Below are 20,651 nucleotides of genomic sequence, written 5' to 3'. Positions count from 1 at the left end.
AATACGTAAAAACTGTAATTAAAACTACTTTTTTTTTCATCAATATTTCTTATTTATATGTATTATAATGTGTTTTAAAAAATGTTAATTAAAAGTTACAATGATACAATAGTAATATATTTAGTCCTTAAAAAAATATTAGGCCGGACTTATTTGTCATTAAAAAACAGATAAAAATATATAATTCGTTCTACCATAGGATAGATTGGACGGCTGGCGAGCTGACCTGTTACTTTTAAAATTTTTTAAATTTATTTGTATATACATTTAGAAATAAATATTTAAAAACATAGTTAATCATATAAATATTTTTTAAGCTTTAAATTGATTAATTAATATTTTTAATTGAATAAATTAAAATAATTATTACATTTACATTTTCATAAAAATATAATATGAAAAATTTAATCTTTATAATTATTTTTATTTTAATTTTTAATTAAAACATAAAATAAAACATTCTAGCAAACCAAAAGTGACTTGACTCACCAATTTGATGGGTTTAAGTAATCCAACAAAAATGGATTAACAGGTTAAAAATTGTAACCCGATTTTATATTGATGGACTGATGGACTGATATGTCGGTCTATCTTGACACCTATAACATTTAGAATATTGAAATTCAATACACATATAATATATCGGTCCATTTTAACACCCATAAAATTTAAAATATTTGAACTTCACTACACATATATGTAGGACCAATTGACAATGGGTATCAATTGAAGATGCTTTTTGTACGAAAAAAATGCATGCATGGTTGATATTTAGATGTGTAGCCTCTAATCGAATAGCTTAAAAGCAAAGAGGACACAAATGACAATGATGTTCTAATTCTCGACATGGGGTTGAAAGGATTCTTTAATCACTTGCTATGGACTGTGTGAACCATTAATATTTATTTTCTTGAATTCACCTATCAATTATTATCCATCACCCACATATAATGTTCCAAATCTAGCTAACACTTGGACCTTTCAATACCTATAATATTAATCTAGAATAATCTCAAAATATATAAAAAAATAGAAGTGTGTAAAAAAACTATAAATTGATAATTTTAAATTTTTTTTTTTATGAAACATGATATATTAATGTTTGATTTACTCGTGATTTATCGGTATTAAATCCACTAGATAATTTTTTCATATTAAAATTTAACCATAATTATAATAATATTTATAATAATAATAATAATAATAAATAATAATAATAATAATTATTATTATTACTAGTGTATACACAAACGTTTCACACATGTAGGCATTTTTTAAATGTACATAATATTATATTAATAGATGATGATAATATAATATTATTAAGTTAATATATAAAATAAAATTATATTTATTAAAAATAAAGTAAAATATATAAGAAAATATGATAAAATAATTATTAAAAGATGAGAAAATAATTATTGATAAATAGAGAAAAAATTTATAAAAATAACTGACAATTTCAAAGATTTAATAAATAATTATATTTGAAAGAACAAAATTGGTATTTTGAAATGTGGATACAAAAGAGGAAATCTATTTATATATTGTTATAGATTATTATTATTATTATTATTATTATTATTATTATTATTATTATTATTATTATTATTATTATTATTATTATTATTATTATTATTATTATTATTATTATGGTGATGTTGAAGCATTTGATCCAAATTCTCATGTGCCAGAATGGAATCCCCACTCAATTAGGAGTTTGTCAATTCAATCATATGCGGATAGATAAGAGTTTTCTTGCTTCTCAAAATATTATAAATCTATGTAAAGAAAGTATAAAGAAAGTATTCTATAATCATAAAGGTATAAATGCTAAAGTTGTATTCAGTTGCGATTGTTTAAAAAAAAAAATCAAAAGAACAATTTATAAATAATATAAATGAGTGTTGTATTGATAAGTTTTGAATTTTTAAAGAATAATAAAAAATTGGATAACATTTAATTCTTTCTTTTATAACATAAAAATATTATTGATTCTTTAAAATGAATTTTTATAATAGCATTTTTCAATCAGTAAAATATTATGAGAAGAGTATTTGAATCCACACAATATAGTATCTCCTAAAGCCTCTTTCTTTTCCTATTGGTTTAAGCTTTCCATTCTTCTGTCACACATTATCCATTATTATCCTTTCATCAAACATTCATGTGCATGTGTAGAATAGAATAACACGGAGATAAAATTGAAAAAATAAATAATTTTTTTTATATTAGTTATAAGAATTGAAAATTTTAAGTGGTTTTTTCCCCTTGTTTTTTACTTTTATTTGCTAGAATTTTAGCTAAATTTAAATATTTTTTTATTGATTTAAAAATAATAATACAGTATTAAAAAAGGTTTGAAAAGAAATATAAAAAGTTAAAAGTAAAAAAAGTAAATGTGCAACTAAGGTACATGTGGGGAATAGCCACTTGGAGACATCTGCAACACTGCAAATGAAAAGCAACACTTTCACTTCACATATAAAGGACACACGTGACTTATAATAAACAGTGCCAATATGATTCCTTCATCGGACAGCAAAATTCTGCAAACATATATAAGATAATTAAAACATCGAATAAATAGTTAAATTTATGGTAACAGAGATAAACATCTAACTAAAAATATAGATAAATAAAATAGTTTTGTTATACTAATATAAATAAAAAACCTATTATATATATATATATATATATATATATTATGGAGATATTTTATGAGATTAAGAATTTTTAAATTTGACGAAAAATTAAAATTGTTTATATATCAAATTTTCATATAGTTTGATCTCCAAACTTTGAAAAAAAAAATATAGTCATGTATGAAATATTTTTGACATGTCAACGTGTTTAAAGATGTAGTTTGAGTTGTTTACATCATTTTGACAAATTTCAGATCAAATGTTAGTTTAGAATATCGTTTTACAGGTTTAAAAAACTTAACATTGTGGATATATCCATCCATATTTAAAGTTTGAAGCTCAATATATATCAAAATTTGGAAAAAAAAAATTTTAATTTTATAATATACTTAATGACTAAAAACCTATTTAACGTTTTTTATTGTACTCTAATATAAAAGGCGGTAGTTCTTGGTCACTTGTTGTATAGTAAAACTTTTAAGGATATTTTATTAAATAAAAATCCTCCAAAAATTGAAAAAAATTGCTATGCAAAAATATTCTTAATTATTTGTATGTAGGTATAATATGTTATATTGATATAATTTTATTATATAAAATTATTATTTTCTGTTTTGTTATTATTATGAGTTAATATTGATCAATAAATTATATTATTTGTTAGTATAAATTATATTCTACATGGTCATTAATTTTATGAATAATATATAATTTTAAATTTTTGACCAACGGCCTGTAATAGGTTGAATTGTTCGATGAACGATCTGTGATAGACTTAAATATTCAGATTGAAATAAAACTAATATTTCATTATTCAATTTTAAATACAAATGCAAAACCATACGTGAGATCTACATCTTAGAATAACTTATTAGAGAGAAAATAATATCATCTCAGTATTTTTAAAAGGAAGAATCATTCATTGATTTTAAATACACAATTCTTTTAAACACGTACCTGAATATATTGAATTTTTTTTTTCTCATATTAATTCCATCGTAATAAAGATGGATTAAAACCTGAAAAGAAGACCATATACGAGGATGAAACCTAAAGTGGACCACCAAGTTGTACTTGTGTTCTTGGATTGAATAATGGATAAAACGAATCATCAACTTTCTCATTTCAACTCCTTTACACATGTCCATGCACAATCATAATATCTGGACCATATCAAAAGTATGTCCAACATTTCGTGCAATTAAGTTCTTCTTATCTTATCTTATTCTCCTTTTCTAAATACTTCAACATACAAAATGAATTGATGAAACCTGAAAGAAAACGAAAGATAGTGGTTAGGGTTGCTTTTAGTTTTCAATATAGAATATATATATATATATATATATATATATATATATATATATATATATATATATATATATATATATAAACCGAAGAAACAATTCATGAATAATAAGGATGTAGTTTCACTATATAGCTCACGGAGGCTTGATGAAATTGGAGAGTATAGAGAGTAAATTTGAAGGAGTGGAAAAAGAAGGAAATGAAGAAAAAGTAAAAAAAAAATGTGAAAGTGTTTGGATAGAGAAAGTGAATAAATTGAGTGGAAAGTGAAACGAAAGTTTATAATGGTCAGGAATGACGTGATTGAAAAAAAAATATAAAATTACTTAAAATTATATTTTATAATAAAATATATTAAAAAAGTTATCAACATTTAAATAAATAAATTTTATTTTATGTATTATTTTAATTATTTACTTAATTTAATTTAAAGCATATATATATATATATATATTCATAAAATATTATTTTAATTTTATTAATTATTTTAATTATTCATTTCATTATAATATAAAACTCCAAAAATTATCGATCTATCCATATTTCGCTTTGAACAATTAGAATACAAAAATTTCTTTGAGTCATCTCTAATGAATTATACACGTGTGTTCATTGAAAATTATCTTCTTCAATATCATGAATCATATCTTCCATGCGATCCTCATAACATAGTTTAGACTTTTGACATTGAGATACGATTGAAAGGTGTACAACTTCACCATACAAGTTGTCGTAACAAAAATTATGACAGGACGACGAACAAAAAAATTATATACTAAAAAAGTAGAGAGTTGGAAGTCACCAATATAGTTTATTATAAAAAACAATGGAAAAACCATAAAATAAGACATGATCTGAAAATTCAAATATTGAGATCGGAGTCAGTTACGTGTAGTAAAAGTGTTAACCCCTACAATGCACAATTAAATGTGCAAATGTTTTCATGTAATTTTTCAAAATATTTAATTTTTCCCGAAATAATAAAAAGTATACAAATATTTTTTTTTTCAACTTTTGAATTTTACAAGAGTTAATCTTCATTCCTAAATATTTTCATTCGCAATAAAAAATAGAGTTCACGTAATTTTTAAGGAAATGATCACATAGTTCTTAAATAAAATTATTTGAAAAAATGATTTATTTTATTTTTTTTTGCTGAACCGATAAGGACTTATCTCACCTCTAAGTATTTCCATACACAATAAAAGATTGTTAAAAAAATCCATTGAGAAAATGTTGACTTTTAATATTTGAAAATTTTATATTATTTTGATATTTTTGAATTATTTAAAAATAGGTGGCCTGTGACGACCGGACATACACACAAAAACTGAGAAAAATATTATTTTATAAATTTTAGAAAAAAATATTTACTTTATTTTTTACATCGAAAGAATCGGTGCTAATAGTTAAGAAATAATAAATGTATAAAATTATATTTGCATGTGACCATAAAATTATTAAAATGAAATAGCAAATAAAAGGAAAATTTTGGCAATAACATGCTTTCCGAACTCATTTTTCACGCCAACATTACCATTAATCTCGTAACATATATAATGAAATTTAAGTAAAAGAATAATATATATAAAAAATAGTGACCAATGTTACCCCGTAAATGAAAGGAAATTAAAAGTTGAACAAAACTAGTACCAATGATGGGTTGTTGATTCCTTCACCAAATCAAACAATTACCCATGTACAATTATTACCACCCATAAAACAACAACAATTATGTATCATTATTGCCAATGATAAAAAGGAAGACAACAACAAAACAAAAACAAAAACAAAGAGTATTTTTGCATATAAAAAATGAAAACCAAATACCCCTATTCCAAAATAGCAACATGAACGAATAAGAAATAAATTGTTCTCTAAATTTTCAAAACTACTGTGCCGGTACAGTAATGAAAAATGCCACAAATAAGAATTGGGTAAATAATATTGCCTTAGCGAAAACTTTTATTTCTACTTTTCTATACGTCTCACTCTTTCATTCCTTGGCTCCAACTATTTTTCTCCTTTTTTTTTCTTTATTTGTTCTTTTGTGGCTCTTTCTCTAAATTTTTTATTTAGGTAAAAACGAGGTGTCTCCTCCTGGTTACAACTTAGGTTTTCATAAGAGAAATATGTTCAGGATTTGTCGGGAAATCACGCACTAAATATAATAATCTCTTCAAGCAGAAGCACATCCACAAATAAGAGTAGAAAAATAAATAAAAGCACACAGAAAATTTAACATGGGCCTACATCCACAACCACTCAACAAGAAGTATATTATCACCCAAGTGCAATTTTTCTGACAAAAATTGCAAACCCTTCATAGTGCAATTTTTCTAGCAAAAATTGCAAACTTTCAAATGACACACAACTACTCAAGCCCCTCATATACCCAAGAGACTTATTGAGTTGTGGTAACAACTCTAAAACCAACTCTTTATTTTTATAGTATTTTTCTGCTACTCTCTTCTTCATATTACTCGATGTGGGACTTTGGTGAAAACCCACTTGAGAACCAACATGATTTTGGATGTGACAACATGAAAGCCAATAAAGAAGTTGGTACAGATACTTAGAATGAATTACTTAGATTTATTTTATTAGCTCTTTTATTTTTTTGTCTTATTTTTTATTTTATTTTATTTTTATATTTATATTTATATTTTTTCTTATTTTTACATGATTTGTCAACAGTTACAAATTTTACACGTATGCATGAAGCAAGAATAAAAAGTAGTAAATTTTGGGATTTATGTAAAATGTATTACAACTAGAAACCAAAATAATTTCTACAAGATCAATCAACACACGGGCTAGATTATAATATTTCGACCTTTCTAAGAAAGTGATGGTGTTTTATTATGGTTGGTTTGAAACATGACATAGAGGTATACTAATGAATTCAAAATAAGTTTAAGATAAATATGTTATGTCTCATATTTGGCATCAAGAAGTGACAAGCAAGACTTGATGTGTTGCAATCAAAAGGAAGCCTAGAGGTAATATAAAATTTTCCATTTGGAAGATAATGTTCCTTAGTAAATGAAATGTCAAATGTTAATAAAGTCATTGAAGTTAAAGATATTTTGGGATTCCAATATTCACATTTTAATATCAAAGAAGTGGATGAAGATGGGTAATTTGAAGATAATGATATGGAAAAATGAAATAAGGAAAAGAAGTAATTTGAAGATAATGAATTAGGAAAAAGAATACAATAAAGAGGATGAATTTGAAAAGGATGGAGAATGACAATTTCATGATGAAATTCAAATCTCTGATTCTAAAAAAATGGAGCCAAATTGGATAAATGTTATTGAAATGTAAATTTTATGGAATTTTTTAATTAAATTATAATTATAATTATAATTATTATTAGGTTTAATTAGTTAGATGGTACCCACTTTAGTAGGAGTGTGTCAATTTGGTACTCGCAAAAAAAAGTGTCAATTGTGTCCCCATTTTTGAAAAAGTGCATCAATCAGGTCCATTTCAGAAAAAAATAATTAACGCCGTTAACAGCAGGCCACGTGTCACTCTCACGTTTTTAATTTTTTTTAAATTTTAATTTTTTTTTTAAATTTTAAATTTTTTTGTAAATTTTTGTTGTTGTCACGTGTCAAGTTCCTGTTTTGACACGTGGCAATGTCAGTGCCACGTGGCATTTGCCACGTGTGACAACTGTCATTGTACTTATTTCAATTTAGTACCCATATGTACCTTATTGTTTCAATTTAGTCCTCATTTTTGTGTCTTTGGTTCAATTTTATCCCAATTTTTTAAAATAATTGAAGAAGATTTTTTAAGTCAATTTTTTATAAGATTAAAAGTAATTAAGCATAAATATTTTTACAACACTAAGTACTCTGATATTTATATTAAAATTTAGTTGTACAAAAAATGTTATACTAATAGAACAATATAATCATCTACTTTTTTTTTCAAAGTAAAACAATATTGTTTTTATCCAATTCAAGACCAAATCTATTATTTGTATAAATGTTATACTAATATTTTTTTATTAAAAATAACAATAATCTTATAAAAAAATGAATTAAAAATGTACTTCAATTATTAAAAAAAATTGGGACAAAATTGAACCAAAAACACAAAAGTGGGTACTAATTTGAAACAATCAGGTACATATGAGTACTAAATTGAAACCAGTACAATGATAGTTGTCACATGTGGCATTATCCTACCACATGGCACTGACATTGTCACGTGTCAAAACAGAAACTTGACACGTGGCAACAAAAAATTTTTACAGAAAAAATTAAAAAAAATTAAAAAAAGTTAAAAAAAATTAAAAAAATGTGAGAATGACACGTGGCCTACTGTTAACGACGTTAATTATTTTTTTTTGAAAGGGACCTGATTAATGCACTTTTTTAAAAGTGGAGACGCAATTGACACTTTTTTTCGACGAGTACCAAATTGACACACTTCTACCAAAGTGGGTACCATCTGAGTAATTAAACCTTATTATTATTATTGACAACATTTCTACATTATGTTGCTTTGAAGTTGTTATAATAGATGCAAGTTGCAAGTCACAATGACATGAAAGTTTCCAGTAGCGAGTTTGGGATGCAAGGCTGAGAAGATGGATGACTGTTATCATCAATAAGCCCACACAAGTCACCAATGGCAAGAGAAATTCTAGAAGAAGTATTGGTAGTATGTCTATCATTGATTTTGAAGTATGAAGAAGAAGAACGAATGGTGTCAAAGTATACGTGGAATAAGGTGTTAATGTCATTGACACATTGCTTCAAGATGAGTGTGAAAAATTCTAACTTGAAATTTAATAATATTAAAGTGTCATGGAGTTACTCTTTATGTGTGAAACATTTTGTGAAGGAAGGATATGTGAGTTTTGTTAAGTAATATTAAGGAGGGGAAATGGAAAAACTAATATAAAAATGAAAAGTTTATGTGAGTTTTGTTACCACACCTTAATAAGTCTTTTGGGTGTATAAAAAACTTAGGTAATTGCATGTCATGAGATGATGAGTTTGTAACATTTAAAAAAAAAAAAATACATGTTGAGTAACAATAATTTTGTTGAGTATGTAAGACTTTATGGATGTAAGACTTGAGATGACGATTCACATTAGATTTATTGTGTGCTTTTATTTGTGCTTATATTGTAAGTGTTCATCTCTAGAGTATATTATTTCCTAAATCCTAAACCATTATCATATTTTAGGTTTGTGTATGGTTATGCTAATTGCGAGTCAGTATAATACAAGTATGGGAGATAAATCTTCACTCAACCTATATATAAATAAATTAGTTTGAGTTGGATCGCGTTTAACCCCATCAAAAATAAAATTCAATTCAATCTAACTAAAGTTTGATTAAATTAAACTGAGTCATCAACTAATCTAAACTAATGAACACATTAAATATAATAAGCACTTAATTATGTATGTAATGATAATAAATTAAATGAGTAATAATATGTTATTTTATATCACATGTTTAACTAAATTTTAAATCTCTAATAAATTTAAGTACTTTCAGCTAAGTCTCTATAAATTTTTGTAGTCTAATTGAATACTAAAAATATTTTATACTTTTTAATTGAATCCCGAACTTGGTTTTCACAACATGTTATTTTACAATTTTATAATCATTATGTCAAATTTTCATCACCAATTTCATTCCTTTTTTTTTTTCAACTTATCATCAAGAACACCTTAACCTTGCCTTCAATCTCTTCATTGGAAAAATCTCCAACCACCTCTGTACCTCCCTACATTTTCTAGACCTCTCTAAGAACATTTTTTTTTGAAGACATTTTGACAAACTTCTCATCCACATCTTAGCTTCATCTCATTGACCTCTCCTACAACATATTTAGCGGAGCTATGTGTTAATGTTGTAGAATCTGTAGTATATATGGTTGGACTCTAACCGCGTTCATAGAATATTGCCTTCAACTATTATGAATTATTCCTCTCTAGTGCACCTTATGCAAAGGATAACACTCTCGTTGAACTTCTTCATATCCCAACTTGGAAACCATGACGAAACTTGAGGTCCTTTGCTTTTGTAGAATTAACTTTTGGTTTTGTTCCCATCTGTTTCTTCAATACAAACATTTGAACAATAAAATTTGGGTTTAATTCTTTCGAGGGGTTTTTCATGTCACAAAATGGGGAAAGCAACAAAAACTCATTCAAAAAGAGTATATTTTTTAATACTTAATAAACTGCAAAAAATTAATTAATTAAAAATATAAAAATTTATCAAAAACTTAAAAAATAAATCATTAAAATAAATTTGACATAAGTCCAAGATAAAAATTAAATAAAAATAGATAAAAAATAGGTTGTAACTTTTACTTTGCAGTCTATAAAAATAATATTTATTGTAAAATTTTAAGTCATTATTCCTTTTAAATGAATAATTTTACAATATACTTTTTTTTCTATAGACTTCACAATTAAAATTACAATTTTTTCATTTTTTTTTCAACCTGGACTTACTCAATTTTTGTCTAATTACAGCTAGTAGGTTAACGGGAGAAGGAAATAATAAACTATACATTTGTAAAACTTGTGAGCCACGACTGCAATTTTTTTTCCTTTAGCTCCTTCAAATCAATCAAATTTCTCCTAAAAGAAATTGTGAGTATTATTATATTTAACCATGTGATTTTGACTTCTTCATAAATATTATGCTTATGTGGCTCACATGGCATATATGTGACAATACACATCTTTCAACTCGATTAGTACTATACAAATTAAGAAATTGCATATTTAAGTCAGCCAATGAAATTCCTTCGCCATGTTTCGAATAGTTGACGAGTTGCTTTCTAAAAAGTTTTAATTTTTTTCAATAATTTTATTACTAGATGAACGAATTCCAATGTTATGTATTGTTCTGTTTCTTAAATATCTTTATAAGAGGTGGAAATCAATACGTTAAATATAATTTTAATTTTTTAATTTTAAGTGAAAATTAGAATTAGTTATTTTTTAAAATTTTAGATTAATTTATTTTTTCATTTTTAAAAATATATGGATTTAAAATATTTAACTAAATTTTCTATATGTATTTTAGCTTTAATAACAAATTTATATGTGCAAGTTTTTCTGCACCATTATAATACACGTCTTAATGATCTTATGAGTTGGCTATTAGTGGTGGATCAAACTTTAGTTTACTTACTCAACTCATATACTCAATCATTTAAGAATTTGAGGACAATTTCTTTCCAGTTGGACATAAGTATTTTTATTACGAAATAATAAGCCCAAGTTTCTATTCTATCGGATGTGTGATCCTGTTTGGTGCATGAGTGGTCGATTGACATGATTATTATCAATTATCACATTTGAAGTATCATTCGCTTTGGAGTCTAGAATATTATAATAGTTTTTTCCTTAAGAGATGCCTTAGAGAGTTTAAGGAGAAATGAATATTTGAACTGCCCATTATTCTTGACTCCCAAGCAATGTGAGTGTACCAGTACTCTCCCAGTCAAGGGCTAAGGGAGTTTTCATTCCTGCAGATAACATCAATGATCCTATCTCAAGTTCGTCAAGTGACATCCTTATGATCAATCATCACATTTGAAGTATTGTCCGCTTTAAAGTCTATAACTCCATCATAGTTTTATCTTTAAAAGACACCTTGAAGTATATAAGAATAAAGTATATTTTTCTAACTTTATGTTATTAGATTTGAATTTTAGTTTAACAGTTAATATATAAATTATAATATGTGTACTTTTTTTTTCAAAAACTAATATTATTATAGTTTTTAAATATAATAATTATTATATGAAATGAAGTAAATTAACCTAAGTCTATTTTAGTCATAATGAAACAAATCAAATAAAAAAATACTTAATTAGTTTAAATCACAATTTTTTCATCTAACCTACGTTTTATAGATTTTTCAGGAGCAAATAATTGGATGGAGGATATTTTATATTTTGGCAGTTGCGGGGAAACTTTTATAAATGAAACAAACTACACGCGAGGGTTTTCTCTCGTTTTCCAAACCCTTCAATTTCGATGAGTTACTTGTGAGTTACGAAAAAGGTATTAATTAACATATTCTGATTCTCACAATCTTTTTTTCAATATATTAATATATAGTTTGATTGAGAGTCTATTTATATTAAATAGGAATGAAAAATGAACATGAGGTACTTCAAATTTGTTTTTATTTTGATGGAAATTTTTTTTGTTATTAGATATGAGTATAAGTATAGGAAATTCTGATTTTTTATATTCAATATGAAAAGAAAAATAAATATGTATATGTTTGTCCTATTTCTACCTCAAATTATTAAAATAACTTTAATATTTTATGTAATATATAAAAATTGGTATTGGTATTAACTTTTCTTTAGTCAGAACTTAATTTAAGTAAGATTAATTATATCATTATTTAAATTTTGTTAAATTGTTATTTGATATTTATATTATTATAATTTCTTAATTGTAATTTGACATGAAAAGAAGAAGTATATTTTATAATCATAAATACTTGATAATATCATTTTTTATTATGATTTTTATATTTTGTAAAAGAAATTATTTTAATAAATATTTGAAATGATGGGACAAAAATTTTATTTGAGTTGGATATGGAAATGAAGATGAAAATAAATTTGTATTTCAAAAATAAAGAAGAAATAGTCAAACTCAAATATGAGAATGAAAATAAATTTTTATTTCAAAGATAAAAATAAAATAATCAAACTCGTAATGTTAAATTGTATTTGTTATAATTTATTTCAACATCACATTGAAAGGGAACATAATAAACAATTTATCAATTTCTTAATGTAATTTTATGACTAAGAACGGACACACACAATTAATAATACGTAGCTTGTGGAGGCTACCATAGAAAAAAAAATGCTAACAATTACAAATTAAAAATTATATCTTAATTAGTACTTTATTTTTTCCAAACATAAATACTTCATTTTTATTTTTTTCTTAAATCGAACAGCTATTACTACTACTTTTATTTAATTATTTATATCTGTCTATTTATTATCTCTTCCAAAATTAGTATAAAACTTGAAATCTTATTTGTTCATCAAATAAATAGTACAAATATATACGTCTGATTCTAAAGCCATAAACTTTGTCCCAAAAGGTACATGAGAAAGCACATGGGACTTGGTCACAACCAACAAAGGTGAAAATATGAAAAGGCATCTTTAAATGTGATTAAACTCAAGGTGTATGGAATATAGATCACCCAACTCAAAAAATCAAATAAAAATTTACTTTTAAACTCTCTAAAATAAATAACATATTTTACAAGGACTAGAATAAAAATGATCATATCTTATAAAGATTAAAGTAGAGATTTTAAATTTTACAATATGAAAAGAAAAAAAAAATAAAGCACCAAAATCAAAAACCCATTTTAGGAGAATTAGTTATATATATATATATATATATATATATATATATATATATATATATATATATATAAAGAACACATTAAAGTCTATTTAATGAATAAATATTAATGAATATTTTGTATGAATAAAGATGAAAAAGAAAGAAATGTAATTAATGTGAAAATGTTAGATGTGGGGTTGGTTTTTGAAGTATCCAACTATCATTAAAAAAAAAAAAAAAGGTATCCAACTACCAATTGGGACATAAATTAATATAATGAGTCAGATACAGCTTACACCACTGTTGGGCATTATTATTACAATGGACCATATATAACCAAGTAAGTAAAAAAAAATTAACAACGTTGTTCTTTTAGTACTATTTATTGTTTTTTATGTTTCACCCCTATTGTCAAATATGTGTTTTAATATAGATTTGTTAAATTCTCTTTGTTTATGTATAATCAATGTTAAATAGTTTTATATATAGGCTTTTTTGTTTAATTCACCTCAAGAAACAATTATTTTGTTTATTGACCTACTTATAAAGTAGCAAAGGTAGTTATACGTAGCGGTATCATGTTAGTCTCACCATCAAAGATGATGTATATCTATTGGTATTCATATCTATTTATTAGTTAATGCGACTAAGAAATTTTCCTTGTATTGTGGTCATAATATTGTGGTTTTATTTTTAAGACACATTTAAATTGATATATAAGTTATTGTTGATTTTGACTTCTTACAAGAAATAATTCATTCTAATTTCCTCAACTAATTTCTCTTTTTTGAATTTTGAAGTGTAATATACTATATTATGAAAAGTAACCGAATTTAGAAAGGGTATTTACAAACAAGATGATAATTTCCAAATTTTTGTTTAATACAATTAGACATATAAACATAAAATCATTGAATAAATTAAAACTATTTTTAAAAAAATTAAATCACCTTCAGATCAATGCTTCATATTATATTATATTATATACATATATATTAAATTTATAATTATTATGTTAAGATAATTCATTCGCATAAAACTAAGTTGTAACTTACATTTATTTATATATTATAAAATTATCTTATACTATAAAATTATTTTATTTTTAATTAATATAGAACTTATTTCAACAACTTATCAAACACGTTTGATATCGAAATTTATTTGATATATTTATGTTTCGATGTAAATTAAATAAAATATTTAATATGTGAAAAAAATTTAACGTAACTAAATTAAAACCCATTTATTTTTAAAATTTAGAGAATAAAATATAACGAAGCCAACAGAAATTTGAAGTTAATTACATATTAGTTGGTTGCTTGTAATATAAAATGTGGGACTCGTGTTTAGGCTTGGAATCTAACACATATAGGTTATAAGAATTTGTATGGGAAAAAGTGGTGGCCAACATTGGTTTTTGGTTTCTATAAATAGCGAAGAGAAGCTAGGTGCTAAGAAGCATTGAAAACAATTTTTGTTTTGTTACCTACTTTACCACCTCTTCAATGGCTTCTTCTAGCTTTGAAAGTTCTCCCATGGCTTCCAACTACAAAAGCAACAAAAAAAGGCACAACAATGGCATGTTCCATCCACCGACCCCAGTGGTGGTGGTGGTGGTCCCTTTCCCTGCACAGGGCCACCTGAACCAGCTCCTCCACCTCTCTCGCCTCATCCTCGATCACAACATCCCTCTCCACTTCGTCGGCTCTCCCACACACAACCGCCAAGCCATGGTTCGAGCTCAGGGTTGGGATCCAAACTCCTTTTCCCACATTCACATTCACGACTTCAATGTTCCTCCCTTTCTCTCCCCTCCACCCAACCCCAATGCCCAAACCAAATTCCCCTCCCACCTTCTCCCCTCCTTCGAGGCCTCTGCAAGCCTCCGTGGACCTGTTTTCACTCTCTTGCAGTCACTCTCCCTCGTGGCCAAAAGGGTCGTCGTCATCTACGACTCTCTCATGGCTTCCGTGGTGCAAGACGCCATCCATGTCTCCAACTGCGAGACCTACACTTTCCACAGCGTCTCCGCCTTCACCATGTTCCTCTACTTTTGGGACGTAATGGGGAGGCCTCCGGTGAACAAAATGTCCCACCTGGTCCCCGAAGTTCCCTCCCTCGAAGGCTGCTTCACCACCCAGTTCCTCGATTTCATCACCTCCCAGTATGTGTTTCACAAGTTCAGCAAAGGGATCATATACAACACCACGAGGGCTCTGGAGGGACCTTACATGGAGCTGATAGAGAGGATGATCGGCAGCAAGAGCCACTGGGCTCTGGGGCCGTTCAACCCCTTGTCCATTGAGAAGAGTGAAAAAAGGAAGCACTTTTGCATTGAGTGGCTGGACCGACAAGAGGCAAGGTCAGTGATGTATGTGTCGTTTGGGACAACAACAAGCTTCTCGGAGGAACAAATCAAGGAGGTTGCAGGTGGGTTGGAGAAGAGCAAGCAAAAGTTCATCTGGGTGTTGAGGGATGCTGATAAAGGCGATGTCTTCAAGCATGGCGGTGGTGATGAACTTGTTCTCCCAAAGGGGTTTGAAGAGAGAGTGAAAGGCATTGGGTTGGTGGTGAGAGAGTGGGCGCCGCAATTGGAGATCCTTAGCCACGGTTCAACCGGGGGGTTCATGAGTCACTGTGGATGGAACTCTTGCATGGAGAGCATCTCCATGGGGGTGCCAATAGCAGCATGGCCTATGCACTCTGACCAACCTAGGAATAGAGTTTTGGTGACAGAAGTGCTGAAGGTTGGGGTGGTGGTGAAGGAATGGGACCACAGAGATGAGTTGGTGACAGCATCCGATGTTGAAAATGCCGTGAGAAAATTGATGGCAACAAAGGAGGGTAATGAGATGAGAGAAAGGGCCATGGACCTCAAAAATGACATTCTCAAATCCAGGGACGAAGGTGGAGTTTCTCGTATGGAATTCGATGATTTCATTGCTCACGTCACTCGATAGCTGTAGTTTTCATCCAAATCCAAATCCTTACATCTTCACACTCTCTCATAATTACCAAAAATATCATAATAAATATATAAGTATATAGTGGGAGTAGTTGGAAGCATTTGGAATAATAATACAATAATAATATTTTCACATAAACCAGATTTTCCCATAAACATCATTTTCCTTTAAAATATATATTGAGTGATGCAAAGATAGGATTCTCAGCTTTCTATTTCCTAACTACTACTGTTTTCTCGTGTCAAGATTTGTATAGACACCGAGATCAATTACATATCTATAAAATATCAATATCAGCAATGTTTGCTTTTAGTTTTACTATGAGTGTGTGTCTGGAAGAGCTTGATTATGGAATTATCAATGTGAGAGTTTGAAAAAAGGTTATGATTTTTAGGTTATAATAATATCTGTCTGGTATATTGTGTTTGAGATTTTGTTAAGTGTTTGAGACTTGAAATATGAACAAAAGGATGGCTTTTCAGTAGAGAAGAAACCACGTGAAATACATGAATTGTATTACAAGCATCGCTCACGTAAAACAAAACTACTGATAGAATAGTTCAAATGAAAACATATGAAAATAAATCATTATGACAGGTTTTGGTGGGAGTGTGAACAATTGACCATATAATAAAAAGTGATAATTATGAATTTATCTAATTTTGAATCATATGCATTAGCATCAGTTTACAAGAATCGAAGGGAATATAATCTGTCTGAGAAATCTATCTTAAGCCTCTTATCTTCTATCTATATTATTTTAAAAGAACAATGATATTTTGACTATTAAATTTTAACAATTTTATCTTATAACTTTTACAACATGATGTGTCATCTTCTAAGTGGTTTTAGAATATTGAGAATGAGAATATGAAAAAAAGGAAAACCATTTAGAAGATGCCACATAAGATTATAAGAGAAAGTTGTCAAAATTTAGTAGTCAAAAAATCATTTTTCTTATTTTAAAGCAGAGTAAACATGCCCTATCACGCCTACCTGTACTCATTTTTTAAATATATGTGATATTATATTAATAAGTAATAATATTATAAAATTAATAAGTTAATAAATAAAAAAATTAATTTATTAGAAATAAAGTGAAATATATAAAAAGAGATGAAAAAATAATCGTTAATAAATAAAAAAGAGAAGAAGTAGAAATAAATGATTTTATAAAAAATTTGTAAAAATAACGATTAATTTTTAAAAAAATATTAATTAAATTTTAAAAGGTAAAATTGATATTTTGAAATATGGACAGAAAAGAAAAAATCTCATTTTGTTTATAGTTATAGATTAGGCAGGCAATTATGGCTCTTTTCTTTCGTGAAGAGGTGAGATTTTTTTTTTTTTCACTAAAACCGTAGTTCTTTTTATCAAATTTATCGATTTAAGTTAATTCATATATATATATATATATATATATATATATATATATATATATATATATATATATATATATATATATATATATATATATATGAATTTAGATAAATAGTTATTGAACTGACCAACTTACACTCGATTGATGACTTGTTTTTCTTTTACAGTTATTTCAGTAATAGTTTTAGTTTGAAATTAGCACTTGAGTTCTTAAAGAAAAAAGTGAAGCCTTCACTTAAGTGACTTTTTCGACTTAAAAAATTATTTTTTTTTCTAATGTATTTTTTAAAAAAGTTAATTTTATCCTGAGTATACTAATTCTTATATAAATTAATTTTATTGATGTAATTAATTAACAGCACCAAATTTATATATATTTTTCAATTGTGAATTTATTGTTAAAGATATTCGTTAGATATTTAATTATTTTAAGATGTATTTATTTGTTTTTTAGATGATTAATTTTTTTTTAATCTGGTGTTAATTATTTTATCATGATGAATTTTGTTCGTGTAATTTAAAAAGCTGATCAGAATGTAAAATAAGTTACGGTAAATTTTTAAAATTGCGTTTTTTTAAATAATTTAAAGTGTAGATAATATTTTAAAATAAATCAAATTGAAAATAGTGAATAAAATAATTATTAATATATAAATTCCAATTATTTATGTAATTTCTTAATTTAAAAGTAGTCAACTGTATACATTTATTGTATTGTAAATGAAATATGGAATTGAAAAAAATCATGGTACAAATGTAAATTAATTTTAGGGTTAAATATGATTAGTCAAAATTGGAAATGATTTCTCTAGGAAACTTTAAACTATTTTCATTCTTATATTCTTAAAAGAATAATAATATTTTTACGTATTTTTTTTATCCATTTTAAACCCATCACTCTAATATATAAATATATAATTGAAGAGTGATCGAAGGATTGAAGTAGTAGATTAAAAGTGGATAAAAAGAAGTGAGACAAAATATCATTATCCATTTTAAAATTGATGGTTACAATTTCTAATGTTGGACAACGTTACAAGTTTGTAAGTTTGTCTAGTAGCAAGTATTCCAGCTAGACTCTTAATGTGATGACACTATTTACACATCATACTCACTTGTGTTTAATTATATTGAATGTTGTCATCATATTAAAAGTCTAAGTGGAATATTGTTTGCCACGTGGACAAACTTTTACCGCGATCAAAAATTAAAAACTAAAACCATCAGTTTTGAAAACATGAGAATCAAAATAGTTCAAAGTTTGCCCAAAGAATCATTTTTAATTTCGACTAATAAATAGAAGATCAAAAACATATTTAACCCTTAATCTTGCATTGAAATAATATAAAATATTATAATATATGAAGTTCATTCCATGTTTTATATAAATGTGGCTTATAGTTGGCATTTTTTATTTTTCTGTTTTCACATATTAGTATTGTGAACTTGAGATAGTTGACCTTCTTGGTTGTTGTATTGAAATATTAGATCTAGGATTCAAGTTTCGTACCAATAAATTTAATTTTTATAGGTACGTCATTTAATTTTTATCATATAGCTCATTGTTTATCGACCAAGTTGTTGATTTATTTAGTCTTAATATTAAATTTAATTTGGAATTTTGTCGATTGTATCACTATGATTGTTTTTTTTTTTTTATTTCAAAAGTTTTTATAAGGCAATTATAATAAAACTTTTCTCTCTTTAAAATTGAGTCTATCCACTCTTTAATATTCATTGTCATGTGTTAGTACCTTTTGCTTCTATTAGATTTGGATAAAAAATTTCATCATAGAAAGACATATTAGGAAAATGAGTATGATAAATAAGAAAAGATTTACTTTTTAAAATTATAATACTTCAAGAAAATAGTTAATTATAACGTATAAAATTCATTAGTCAAAGAAAAAAAATTCATTTGTAATTTAAGTTTTCTGACAGATTACCAACTGTAAAAAATTTGTTGATAAAATGTTCGTCGACAAACTTTAGCAATGGATACAAATATATGTTAGTAATTACTGATGAACTTTGGTTGCCAGAAAAATTCGTCGAGGACAGTTTCAGGATAATCATTTAAGGTTAAGTTGGAATTTAAATTCAAATATAATAATTATTTGGGGAAGGGTTAGAAAGTATAAATAGGTTTATTTTGTATTTTACAAGAACAACTAATTGTGAAACAAGAAAAATGACTAGCCTAGTTATTATTTTAAAAATACGTAAATTTAGTCTTTCTTATTAAATTTTGTTAAGTTTATTTAATATTTTAAACACATTTTATGATAATATTTAAATTAACATTGAAATAAAAATGTGTCAAACGATATAAATAATTTAAATACTATTATGATATGTGTTTAAAACATTTGCTAAACTTAACAAAATTTAATTAAAAGAATTAAATTTATACATTTATATAAATATAAATAAAAGACTAAATCAATCAAAATTTTAAAAAATAAACTAGTTTTAAATTTCAACTTATAAAAACATATTTAATTTTTTTTTCTTTGGAAATTTTAGGTACTTATGTTGGGGTCACATGGAGACGCAGGGTCATTTAATTGGAAAAGTGAGATCAATCCAAAGTGGTCTGGGATACCACTTCAAATTGAATGACATCTTAGAAAACGTGTGGGGTGGCGTGACTTTTCCTCGAAAATCACCATTACAACAACTTTTAATTTATTATTTATATATTATAGAAAAATATATTAGAAAGAAATTATTTCAGTGTTCATTCTTAATTTTGTTACAAGTGTCCTATTTGTTTGTTATTGTATCATTTTCTCACTGTCACTTTTTTAAATAAAACCTAAATTATATTATTTTAATTTTATTGATTGTTTTTATCTTTGTATTTGTCTCATTTGTTTTTCTTCCTTACTTACTCCTTTATGTGCTTCAAACACTATGTTTAACCACTATAATATTCTCTTCATACAATTTATAGT

At 26.1% G+C, this 20,651-nt stretch overlaps 1 protein-coding gene across 1 annotated transcript; it reads left to right on the top strand.

Annotated features, from left to right (window-relative positions):
- Window positions 1-14,628: 14,628 nt before the first annotated feature.
- Window positions 14,629-16,751, top strand: LOC114162516 (zeatin O-glucosyltransferase-like). Its single transcript, XM_028046437.1, has one exon. The coding sequence runs from the start codon at window positions 14,851-14,853 to the stop codon at window positions 16,303-16,305; it is 1,455 nt and encodes a 484-aa protein (XP_027902238.1). The 5' UTR covers window positions 14,629-14,850; the 3' UTR covers window positions 16,306-16,751.
- The last annotated feature ends 3,900 nt before the right edge of the window (window positions 16,752-20,651 follow it).

The sequence above is a fragment of the Vigna unguiculata genome, chromosome 1 (genome assembly GCF_004118075.2).
Source record: "Vigna unguiculata cultivar IT97K-499-35 chromosome 1, ASM411807v1, whole genome shotgun sequence".
Taxonomy (NCBI): Eukaryota; Viridiplantae; Streptophyta; class Magnoliopsida; order Fabales; family Fabaceae; genus Vigna; species Vigna unguiculata.
This window is presented reverse-complemented; position numbering and strand designations above follow the sequence as displayed.

Bases quoted from the DNA above. Each gene is read 5' to 3' on its own strand.
- LOC114162516 (XM_028046437.1), top strand. From the start codon at position 14,851: ATGGCTTCTTCTAGCTTTGAAAGTTCTCCCATGGCTTCCAACTACAAA.